Source organism: Balearica regulorum, chromosome W, assembly GCF_011004875.1.
Source record: "Balearica regulorum gibbericeps isolate bBalReg1 chromosome W, bBalReg1.pri, whole genome shotgun sequence".
Taxonomy (NCBI): domain Eukaryota; kingdom Metazoa; phylum Chordata; class Aves; order Gruiformes; family Gruidae; genus Balearica; species Balearica regulorum.
This window is the reverse complement of record NC_046219.1, coordinates 22669940-22682979: the sequence shown is the minus strand read 5'-3', so window position 1 is coordinate 22682979 and position 13040 is coordinate 22669940. Positions and strand designations below refer to the sequence as shown.

The following is a 13040-nucleotide window of genomic DNA, read 5'->3' as shown; positions in this document are numbered from 1 at the left end:
GTACCTGGCTAATTCCCTCATGTGTGTCTGTTTTGTTTCCTGTCCTGCAGGGAGCCTCTTCAAGCCTGGTGGTGAAGTTTGCAGATACAGACAAGGAGCGTACAATGAGACGCATGCAGCAAATGGCAGGACAAATGGGCATGTTCAACCCCTTGGCCATCCAGTTTGGAGCATATGGCGCCTATGCACAGGCAGTAAGTATAGACACTGGCTCTATGCATGTTCATGGGAACAGGGGTAGCACCTAGAATGACACAAAAGTACACGTGAGCAGAAGAACAAATGACCAGAGGAAGAAGCAGTGATTTCTCTGTTAAATCAGTCAGATGATGGGAGAAAACTCAGCCATGCCATCTGTGGCAGGTGAGGGCATCTCCCGGGCAAGCCTCAGAGGTGCAATACCTGCTTCTAGCAGTAACTAAACTGTGATCATGTGTTCACTCATGCAAGACACTTCCTATGGGGTCTAAGCCATTGCTATCAAGTCCAAAGACAACTAGCCTTTGAGGATTTGAATAAAATAGACCTCAATTCATCTTATCCTAGTTCTTTGTCCCATGTCAGCACCATCTGGTGCCAAAGGTTTGTGAGGGCACAAATACCTTTCTGGCTCTCCTGTGCTACCAGGCCACACAGACTGAGCTGAATGGGGGAGGATGGCTCTCTGCTCCACTTGGCTAGGCCCCTGCTGCACCATGCGTCATTGTCGGTACCTTTGGAATGACCACAGGATAAAACGGCAGCTGTTGACATAAATGCTTTTAGATTCATAAAAGCATGCAAGATAATACTAAAATGGACAAGCAGATATATGCACACATACAGTCCTGGCTCCCCAAAACAGTATGATTTAAGCACACTGGGAAAACACATCAGCTATTTAAAGCAGTGTTGCACTGTCTAACTTCAGGTATCCTACTTACATACCAAACCTGGACCCTGGGCCCCTGAGACAGTGTGACTGTAGAGGGAGCTGGGCTCCTGACAAAGCCCTGAAATATGGATGCCTCTGGCAAAACTACCTTTCTTTATGCTATAATTAACAAGGACCTGCAAGACAAGATCAGGTTCAGGTAACTCAGTCTCTGCCAGATATTTCAGAGAAAGGTAGAGGAGATCTCTGCAGCAGGTAGACACAATACTGCCAGATGGCTTTGGCTGCCTTCTCTGGAGCAGATGAAACAGGAACATTTGCAGGCAGTGACAGTGCATCTAGGTCCTTCATCCATTTGGTGGTAAAATGCGGCCCTTGTACTCTGCTAGATTTGTGTACAGGAGGGAAATAACATTAATCCCATTTTCCAGAGTAACGTCTTCCTGAATGAGAGAGACCGAATGCCCTGCCTTACGTAATACAGGTTCAACTCAGGAATCACACTCCAGTGTACCCATATTCCCTCCAGCACATTTGACTGCAAGGCTCTGTTTTCTTCCCTGCCTATTTCCTTCTCATGCCTTGGCACCATGGATTTCCCATCACATCCACAGGTTCTTTTTTTAATTTGACGGCCTAGAAATTTCTGTCCTCCACTGAGTGTCATGTGCCTCATTAAACACTTGGTAAAACCCAGCCTACCCCTTGCATGAACCATTTAGAGTCATGAGGATGTGCTGTAGCGCTCCACAGAAGACCCCCTCCCCTCCCAGCTACACCCCTTGGAGCTATTCTGGACTTTTATTCTCTCCCCACTAGACAAATTCCATTTTTCTTTCCATTTTGCCCTCTTCATTTTTTTTCCCAAAGACAATCTTTGCCTCTTTCTTTGTCCCCTGCTCCCCTCCTCACATGATAAAAGAGCTGTCCCCTCCCCAGCCTGGCTGTGTTTAACTGTTCTTCTGGCCAGGTCCCATCCTTTTTTTTTCCCTTTCTTTTTTTTTCCTGGTAAATATGCTAATAAGGGGGGAAAGAATAAGTTTTAGATCTTGATCCATTGGGTATGACAAGCTGGTGACACCAATTACCCTGGGGACTTCAGAGCTCTCTCAATGATGGGATCACATTTCCATGTGGCACCTGCACACCCAGAATGTGCTCAGATGCTGTCTCTCAATCAGCCTCCTTATCCCTGTCTCTCCCTATCTGCTTCATCTCACAGTCTCACACAAAAGGGAAGGAAGGGAGCACTGAGGCTGTGTGAGGTTCCCTCGCTCCCGACTAATCCAACTTGAACTGCTGGCTCTAAGATATCAGCGTGATTGGCACCTCATAAATGCCAATGGGAGATGAAGGGATCGATAGGGGAGAGGGAAAGAGGGGACAGTTTTATTCAACTTGAACTGAAGTTGAAGAGCTAAGGCAATTCAAGAAAAGGGAAGGTGAAACAGTGAAACCGCAAAAGCAGGACAGTGGTGACAGCTGATGCCACTGCCACCAACAACTCATATGACCTTGGATGAATTGTTTGACCCCCTAGTCTCATTTCCCCAATGTACAAAGCTAATGATATTTATTTATTTTCCCATCTCCCTCAGGGACACAGCTCTCTCCTGTGCTGTCTCTCCATGGGTTTTCACACAGGGGTATGATGGTAACACAAGTTTAAGAACTACCTCAGTGCTTAGTAGCAAGGCCAGGACTAGCATGAGACACTGGGCTCTCTGTTTTGTACTCGTAACCTGTTCTCCCAGCTACCCCACTGCAGTCCAACCTTGACTGATGTCTTCATGTATGTGTTCCCAAGCAATTCCATGAGAGTTGCTTAATCAATAGTTTCTAATGGTCCATCCCCCATGGAGGAGGTTGTCAAGCCCCCTAGGCAGTAGTCTCTTGCTGAATCTCCCCCAGAGAACCATCATGCACATCAACAGGACTGGATAAACTCCTGCAAAAATGTCTCCATGCATCAAAGTGGCCAGTGCAGCAGAAACCCACATAGTGCAGATGTTTGAGAGATTAGTGGGCAGCTGTGGATTTGCAAATCCAGTAGCACTGCACTACTGAAGAGAGGGGGCGAGGGTCTCAGTCCATCAGTGTTTGACTGATAGTCGTTAGTGTTGCCACCAAGACCGCTTTGGGACCCAGATCCTCTTTAAGTTACCTGTTTTGCAGCTCAGCAAATGGTCATGTCACATGCTGTTCGCTGCCAAGTCACTCAACCTCAGCTTAAGACACTTTAACCTTGATAGCAGTGATGGCCTCACATTAGCTAAGAAACTAGTCCTTAGGTTCAGCATCTATATAGCTTCAGATCCAGAGGTAAAAAAAAATCAGGAAGCAAAGAGGGTTCTCCTCTGTGCATGGTTTTCACCTCCGCTCCTCATGTGCCACCTGAAAGCAGCCCAGACAAAGCTTCAGAATAACTCTGTGTGCTGTTTCAGTGATGCAGAAAGTCACATCAGACCACCTCACCTCTTTTGTATGCAGCTCAATGCAAGTCAGGTTTCATAGCTCCCTAAAGCTCCCAGAGCCCCTATACTATTTTGTTTCAGGGTTTTTGGAGTGTTTTAGGTTGGTTTTTTTTTCTTTTCAAGAATATCTTCTCATACTAATGTAACTTCCCCTTTTATGGGGCAATTATTTATTTTAGTTCACACATGTATAGGGCAGCAGCCCTTTTTGTTGTCAGGTTACTGTGGATCTACATAAGTTGGTTATTGATAGCTGTTTCTACAGTCTCATTTAAGGCTAGCTTGAGGTATAGATCTGAACTCTGCCTGGAGAAAAGGAGACTGATGCTAGGTGGCACCACCTTTGATTTGCTGCCAGACGAGAACCAACCTGCAGGCATACACTCCAGCTCAGAGCAGCATAGCACACCTTCTTAGACCGTGATAATCAGTGGGGTGGCCAAGCCCAAAATCATGAGCAGTAAAAATCAAACCAGAGTATGAATGGTGGTAGTATAGTCCTGGCCCAAATAAGCAACAGTGGCAAAAGTTCCTGCAGGTCTTCTTTCTATGAAGAAAGTGGCAAGTAGTTAGCAGTTGTTTCATGTCACTGCTGCCCCACCACGTAGAAAAGGAAATGTGCACAGCTCGAAAGGGTTGCAAAGATGGGAAAATGCAGAAGAGCAAAGCAGGAACAAAGGAAGGAACCTTGGAAAGTGAGAGATACTGTATAAATTATTTAATTTTAAAATTATTTAAAATAAGATCAAAGTCATAAATCAAGTTTGCATAAAAAAATGGGTTGGGCCTGTTAGCCACGGTCTCCTGGCCAAATTCCAGCTGTTGGACTGATTGCATCCTGCAGCACAAGACAGGCATAGAGTTAGTGAGTAGAAGCAGACAGATGGGACAGGGGCAACATAGGCAACGGTAATATTTGCTCTCCGGCCTGGAGCAAGTCCTTTCCCCTCAGTAAATCCCAGCTCCCCTCACTCTGAAAAGTATAAATGGCTGCAGCTCCTGAACTGAAGGCAATAACCGCAACAAATCTGGGAACATCCAGGACAGCAAAGTCACCTTGGGAAGTTATGGCAGCAGTGACTACTATGCTGAACATAAAAGCTTAGGCTCTCTGACTCCCTGTCCCAGCTCCTGTGGAGATGAAAGGATATTTCTGCTAAATGATCTGAGGTAGTGCTGAAGGGAAGAATCACTTCTAATATTTAATTCATATTGTGAAATTATTTTGGAAAGATACTTAAAAAAATTCAGCTAGCCTTATGAAATCAGGGAAAATTTACTGAATATAAACTGTCTTCTACATATAATAGTTACTATATTTAAATAACCAAAATGGGATAGTATATTTAGTAAATATTACCTGTTATGCAAATCACTTGTTCTGATCTGTTCCACAAGAGGATGCTATTTTGAAGCCATAATACTTTGTAGCACGGCTAATAGCATATCTGATTGTCAGCTCCCTGGTAATTCAGAAATAATGAACACTCAGATTTGGGCTCTAGATAAATTTTTTTTTTTTTAGGTTTTAGGTTTTTTCCCCACAGTTCTCAGCAACTATTATATATCAGGCTTTGGAAAGACAAATGAATCCAGGTGTTGAACATTTGTTTAGTTTTTTTAAAAAAATTTCTTGAATTATTTTTTTTTAAAGCAGAAATTGTTTCCCAGAAGACATTAAAAAATATCTGAAGGACCATTCTGATTTTTTTACAGAATAATTTTTACAGAATATCTTCTGTTTGAAGGCTTGGGAGATATTTTTGGTTTTATTTCCCAATAGTCATTTAGGTAAAACAGACATGAATTTGTCAATTCTGTGACTTTTACCAAATATGAGCCTCTTGATTGATCACTTTATTTGCCTCTTTCTACCACAGGCTAAGTGTTTGTATAGATCATTACAGGTGGGAAGCATGAGATGCTGTTATTACTTTTATTATTATTACTGAATGAAGAATATGAAAAGTCAAACAAAACGTTGTTCAGAGACAAAGGTAACACTGGAAAAAATTGAGAAGGTCATGAGATCATTCAGAGTAAGCCTTCTCAGAGGGCAATGATCATGCTATTTCAAAAAAGTGTGCATCAGACATAATCCTTGTCTCTCCTCTTTCCCTTCTTCAGTTTCACATGTATTTCTTTTGGGGGCTGGGGAAGGCAGGCTGTACCATCCATGTCCTATTTCTAGCAGGAGTTTTTGACCTTGAGAAAGTCACCCCATCTCTCCATGCATCTGTTCCTCCTGTAAGAAAAGGACAATGTTTCCTTTCCTTGAGTGCAGTTGCACAACTCTGCTCTCTAACAGCCATCTGATACTAGAGGTGGTCATCCCATTCCCAACCCTATCTCTGGCCACATGTCCTCACTGCACACCACTAGAATGACAGTGACCACACAGGGGACCCACTTCTGGAAGAAAAGTGGCAGTAAGTGCTATGTTTGTACTTTTAGTGTTCTGCTGATGTTATTCCTGAGGCTGGTGCTTGGCAGTGTCAGGTATGCATCTGTGGTTGTGCAAAGGTAGTGGGAAGACATGGAGAGAAAGCTCTGCATCAGTAAGCTTTTGCTTTGGTGCAGTTATGCTGCAAAACTTCACCCTTTGCTGTATTTTATCTTAATCTCCCGTGCTAGGATAGGATGGATAAGCCTGTGGAGGTGCCTATCCATCCATTGATGACAGAGCTGGCTGAAGTTTAGCCACATCAACTTGAGGTAGCAAAAAAGGTGTGTGAGAAATCCTCCCATCTCTCTCTCTCTCTGTTGACCAGCCATCACTACAACCCCTTCCCATGCTTTGAATATCCTTACCACTGACTCTGTGGCTGTCCCATTGGTTCTCAAGCCCTGGGATGGTGACTGCAGGCTCCCAGCTCTTGAGGTGCTGCTGTCCTTGGGTATGAACCCATTTGGTCTCCTCAGAAGATAAATATTTGAGCAATAGTAAAGGCCAGTTTGGAGGAAAGAGAGAAATAAATCTATAAAGTTATATGGGAACAAGCTCTAAATGCTGAGGCAAAGATCATGCCAAGGAAGTAAGAGAAGCAAAAGGAAATATGTCCTTTCAGCTGAGGAAGAGAAAAGCTCTTCTTCATCCCCTTGGATCATTTTGATATAATAAGGCTGCTGACTTTTGATTAGTGCTCCATGGCCCCAACCCAGGCAGGGAAAATCTTCATTTCAAATGGCATATTTTAAAGTACACGGTGCCCAGGGGCTCTGCTGCTACTGATTTGCATCTGGTGGGGTCACTGCCTCACTTTCTACAGCTTTATTAACTGGGATTGTACACTGGGCCTCTTTCAAAGTGAAAGGAGAGTGGATGGGACATTTGTCTTCAAGGGGAGCTGGGGAAGGAGTGGGGTAACTTTTATTTTAGCTCACTTGGAAATGCCTTGGAGGTTTTATAAGGGAGATTGGTGACCCTTACAGGACTTGCCCTGCTTTTGTAAATCTCCCTGGAGCCACCGGGGGGGGGGGGGGGGGGGGGGGGGGGGGAGGGGGGGGCGGGGGAGCTTTAGGTCTATGCTGTCAACTTCTTTCAAGGTGACCAAGTTCCTGTCCTCCCAGCCCTGCGATGCTGCTGCACTCAGCCAGGCTGTGACCATCAGCTGCTGGGTTCGGCAGGACCCCCCTCCTTCCCTTTAACCTTTACCCCTGAGCACCTCCGATCAGAGAGTGAAAGGCATGAACGGGAAATGTGACAGCACTGTTGTCAAGCATTGAGATGTCCGGATATGGTTGTGACATGGTTGGTGTCCCCTCTCTAGCCAAGTAAGTAAAGCTGAGGTAGGTGGTTGTGTTCAGGTATGGGATGCTATACTCCTTCTAGCTCTGGAGGAACCCCCAATTTACCCCACAGGCTAGCTCTGAAGGCTGCAGCGAGGTGTATTTCCTCTGGGTCATGAGGCTCCAGCTCATTTTACCATGCCAGGGGGTTTTCCACGTCTCCAGGGCATCTTGAGTATCCCAGAGCACTGCGCATAACAGAAATGGGGTGGCTGCTCCCTGCAGGATGCCTGCTGTAGCAGAAGCAACTGAACCTAGTTTCCCAAATCACAGGTTAGGGCTTTATTTTTACTGCATCGGCTTTTTAACCAGCTAAATTTAGCATCTTTGCTCCTCAAAATCCTAATTCGGTCTCTGTGGGAGTATGGCCAGTTTTAAGCAACTGTTTCACTGAAACCCATCAGGCTTTAGGCTGCAAACCCTGCACCTTCAGCACTAATCAACAGATTAAGCTCATCTTGTTCTTCTCATAAGGAGAGAGAAAAATACCTTCTTCTTTCTGAAGGTCTCTGACAGAAACACATGAATGAAATTACATGGCAAAAATAGAGCAGCACACCCAGTGCTGTAGTCAATCCGGTGTTAAAGATGGATGGATTCCCTCTTCCTCATTCACTTCATTGGCATACTTACTGAAATCACCTGCTCAGGGCCTCCTCTAGAGAATAAACTCAAATGATGCCCAGAAACAAATGTACTCCTTAAAGGGAAATCAGCATTGTGCTATAATAGAAGATTGTCCAATCACTCCATCGGTAATTACAAAGAATGGGATATCACTAATTAAAATGTGAAAGTGTCTTATGCAGAGTATAATAAAAAGAGTAATTAAAAATCAAAGGGAAAGCCACCACCTTTTCATCAATCTGCATTAGGCTACAAAAATAATAGTATTCAACAATAGAACAGCACTTTTCATCTATAGATCTGAAGGCACTCATACATGGGGAGGCAGGTAGCCTGTGTCCCATTTTATCACTGCAGAAACCAAGGCAAGTTTACATACTTCTGCATGGTTATACAGCAGGTCATTGGCAGAGCATCCTTTACTTTGGTCACAGATGGTGACCAGGAACGTTTCAGCATTTGAATGAGTGCAGTGATTTCAAAGATTTGTTTTAGTGTACATATGTATGAACAGCTAATTTAGCCAATATTCCAATATTAAACCAAACAGTAGGGAACAGTCTGTTCCTTGCTATGACTTTTGAGGGCTGTTTAATGCTGAGACACGTTCCATGTGCTTAAATAACCGCATCAGAGGGTGATTTCCTGATGGGAGAGTGAAATCAGAGAGCAGCAAAACACAGGTACTCTAATTCTGGAGACAGCAAATACCGGTCACTAATGGAGGTTGGATACAGACTCAGACGTTTCTCATCTGGCTCTTCGTACAGGGATAAGACGTAGCTTCATCCAAGCTGCCTTCTCCTTCACACCAGGAGAATTTTACAAGCCCACTGCAGCCATACGGTACACATCAACTGCAACAACTGTGTGCTAAGCTCAGAGTGTAAAATAACAAAGTCTGATGATAGCAAAGTCTGGTTTTAATGTAAGAAGCATTTCCAGCATTCATAACCATTCATCACCCTTCTGCTCCAAAATTTTTACCTCCAAAAGCCTGAAAATATAGCCCAGGTTCCTCATTTCTGCCTTTTGTAGTTGCCCTAAAAGAAGGAAAATTTTGTTCACTTTCTGGAAATAAAAATAAAAAATTAAGGAAGTCATCCCAGATCAAAACCACAGGGAAGGGTTTTTCCCACTACAGAGTATTAATCTTGCTAAAGTAGGGGAGCTCCCTTCTCCTGTATAGCTCTTCTAGGAGTCTCTTGGTTGTGTTGGAAATAAATAGGTGCTGTAATATGGTTACAAGGTTTGGTCATGGTTTTGCTCAGTGCCCACCAGAGGCCTCCCAGCAGGATAAGAAAAAAAATTATTTTTGTCACTGACAGATGGAAACAAATCAAGTTATCCCCAGAGAAATAGCTTAGCTTGCTGCTCAGGAGAAGGGATCCCCTCTCCCCACTGCTACACATACACTGGTCTCCCATCAGCAGCCACCAGTGCTTTGCCAGAGCTTTGCTGTAAGCCATGAACCATCTCTGCTCAGAATGTATAGTCTTTGCTCTGGCTTTCTCATCAGGGATGGGCCAGGGAGTCAGAGGCCTGACTCCAGCTCATGAGAGCCCTCCACATTGGGGAACACATTGTGGGGACGGAGAACCATCAAGACCCCAAGACACAATGATGCACTTTGCCTCCCGTCCCTATAGCAAGAAGGAAGGCCAAGGCTGGGTGATGGGTGGGTGGGGTCTCACAGGCATTGTGAGCTGACATCACAAAACAGAGCGATGCCTCACACCCTCAGCAGTCCGCATCCTGGTGCTGGTGTCGTGGGCTGTCCTGCTGGTGACCGTGTGATATTTTTTTTTCCCCTGCTCTCTTTGTTCCAGCTGATGCAGCAGCAAGCTGCCATCATGGCATCGGTAGCACAGGGTGGCTACCTCAACCCCATGGCAGCCTTTGCCACGGCCCAGATGCAGCAGATGGCAGCTCTGAACATGAACGGCCTGGCAGCCACCCCCATGACACCAACCTCAGGTAAGGGGTCGGAAAGGTGGAGAGGGTAAAGGGCAAGAAAATCTGGTCACATCCCAGAGGAGAACTGGCAGGACATGTTCAACCCCAGTGGGTGTTTATTGAAATGTTGATCTTGCTGGTGAAGGCCACGAGAAGTGAGGAGTGGAGTCAACCAGTACAACAGCAAAATTCTGTACCTGTCATGATATCAGCACATGAAAAATATCCCACTCCTTCTTTGGTGTAAGCTCTGCTCCCCTTCTTACATACCCAGTGCCCTTTGGGGACTGTTAAATTCTTGTCAGACTACAGGAGAGGAAACCTTTTTCTTTTTTTTTTTTTAACATGCTTTCCAGAGCACCTATGACTGCTCATTATTGAAAAGATGCAGGTTTAGATGATGCCTTGATCTTTTTCATGGTGGCAGATTTTGCACTCTCCTTATGACATTTTTCAATCATGGAGCCTATACACTTTGGCATTATTGCAGATTCACCTTGAATGGGTAGCTTCCTTCATGAAAAAACCTCTATAATGGGTTGTAGAAATGACAATTATTCCTTGGGTGAAATCTTTAGACTTTGAAATGACTCCTTGTCATTACTACCACTACACTCACTAAGCTTGTGATAAGACTCATAGAACATATTTTGCATAACATCTGAGCAAGCCTACAACACTAGCAGTGATTTCTGAGTAGCCAGGAGATATCTGAAGCCTAACATGAATTCTCCTGCTGGCTTTTGTTAGCATTCAGAAAGCCAAATGGAAAATGATCATTTTGCTTCATAGCACGATTTCCAGTCATTGAGGTATATCTTTGTTCTGACTTGATATGAAACATTTCACAGTTCTCTGAAAAACAGGCATTAGAAAAAGTGTTTGGACCATTGAAGGAAAAAAAAAGTATTGATCTTTCCTAAGCAAAAGAAAAATTGTGCTAGGAAAAGGACACTGTAGCCTAGAAGTCCTAGAGGCTTTGGAGGTATTGGCTGAGCACGGTGCCTCTGTGCTGGTTATGTCAGGCCTCCTAATCCAGCTAGTTTTCAGTGCATCCCAACTCTAGGGGAGTGGGTTCCTTGGGACATGGTTCATTCAGGCTCACGATTTCCCATGGGACCTAGGAACTTAGAGTTTTGGATCCAGGCAAATATAACAGACTAGAGACAGAATCCATCTTACTTGGCTTTAACCATACAAAAATTAGACATCTAGTTTAAACTAGTCACCTGACTTGCCTGCAGTCAATGGAGGCAGTCCCTGTGGCTAATTCAGACCATAAAAAATGTTATGCTGTTTTCTGGCATTTTCACAGTTCCCCATCAAGAGTTAAGTTTATCTTACACAACACTGCAAGGCAATTAAATTGAGATCTCTGAAAGTTTTGTTCAAGTTTTGCATTTCTCCCATCATTGGTATAACCTGGGTGAAAAGTGGGCCTGCAATGTGTCTGACACTCTGTTGACTGCACAGGGGGGCTAGAAATGCAATTTCATTTAGGCTTCCTTCCTTCTCTTCTCCCTCCATGTTGTAAATCTGCACCTGGTGTAGCTGCAGCAAGAGATCTCAAACCAGGGATGAAATCCACAAGTGGCATGCACCACCGCTGTTTGTTCTCTGCAGTGGCATTATGCCAGTTTTACTCCAACTACAGATCTGATCTCTCCAGGAGGTTCTTTATAAGAAGAAAATTAAAGCATTGCAATGAATATGCTTAAGCTTCCTTAGACATGCACAAAATAGCAAGCAAAAATCCCTTGCTGCAATTTTAGAAAAAATTACTTACATTGTCCATGCAACTAAAGGAGAGATCCAGAAAAGCAACTGAAATTTTAACTAGTCTTTGTGATGTGCAAGGTGATGACCATCCTGGTGGCCCTTCTCTGGACCCTCTGCAGCCTGTCCACATCTTTTTTGTATAGTGGGGACCAAAACTGAACACAGTATTCCAGGTGTGGCCTGACAAGCGCTGAGTAGAGTGGGATAATGACTTCTTTATCTCTGCTGGTGATGCCCTTGTTGATGCAACCCAGCATCCTGTTGGCTGTCTTTGCTGCTGCAGCACACTGTTCACTCATATTGAGCTTGTTGTCCACCAGGACCCCCAGGTCCCTCTCCACAGAGCTGCTCTCCAGCCAGGTGGATCCCAGTCTGTGCTGCACTCCTGGATTATGTTTTCCCAGGTGCAAGACCTTACACTTGCCCTTGTTGAAATTCATGAGGGTCTTGTTAGCCCACAGCCTATCTAGGTCTTCCTGCAGGGTGGCTCTCCCTTCCAAAGTGTCTACTTCCCCACTCAGTTTGGTATCATCTGCAAACTTCATCAGGGTGCACTTGATTCCATCATCCAGATCACTTATGAAGATATTAAACGGTATTGGTATTGGGATGAAGATATTAAACGGTATTGGTATTAAACACCCATCACACGGACCACTTGTCTAGACCATAACACGTCATGCAACACCGCATGGTGAACCAGTAACATTTTTCTGACCATCTGGGCTGGCTTCTCCAGGAGCGGCCGCTCCGTTGTGGTGCTTTTTCATCAACTGCTTGAGACTAATGGCTCTCAAAAAATAGATAAATCAGAGGTGACACAGATATTGCTGCTTGACATTTTTTCATCAAACAGGCTTTGGGAGGAAGGAGTGACCAGAAAGTGATATTTTGACCCAACTCGGTGTTTCTGCAGCAAACTTTCATTCTAGTAGCTTAAAAAAAAAGAAATACAACAGCACAGAAAACAAAACTGTCTTGATTAAAAATTTTGACCTTCAAAAAATTAAACTCCTGTTAACAATGGACTGGTGTTCAGATTGATTGAAAAAAGACAAAAATTAATCTGTTCCTCTGGCCACCTCCCCCACCTCAGATTTGTTTTGATTTTTTTTAACTAAAATATTCACAGAAAAGAAAGACAAAATAATTAAAATTTTCCCCTGGAAAATAATTGTCATTTTTCAACCATCTCTTAATGTAACATAGTTAAATGAGAACAATCCTAGTAACAACATTGCATAATAAGTCATATGATTATTTGAAAGACGGGCATTACAATTTAAGAGCTAATTTTTATTGTCACCTTTAATTTATAAATGGGAAAAATGAGGCAGGGCCATGAAGCATTTTTGAAAAAAAAACCCCAAACAAAAACACAACAAAAAACTTACAGAAAACATTAGCATTCAAAATGCTGGACTCCCATTTCTCTATTAGATCACATTAGCTTCTCTGTATATGTGTAATTGTCTCTGTTGATACGTATGTATATATAGTACCTCTGCATATACATATGTATGTGTGCATATTCATGTGTA

General features: G+C 43.7%; 1 protein-coding gene across 1 annotated transcript in view; it reads left to right on the top strand.

Moving 5' to 3' along the window:
* The window catches only part of LOC104638526 (CUGBP Elav-like family member 4), a 396138-nt gene that overhangs the window by 313487 nt on the left and 69611 nt on the right, over positions 1 to 13040 (top strand). The window contains exons 4-5 of the mRNA XM_075739073.1: positions 51 to 194; positions 9594 to 9741. Coding sequence (XP_075595188.1) covers positions 51 to 194; positions 9594 to 9741 — 292 coding nt within the window. The remainder of the gene's footprint in view (positions 1 to 50; positions 195 to 9593; positions 9742 to 13040) is intronic.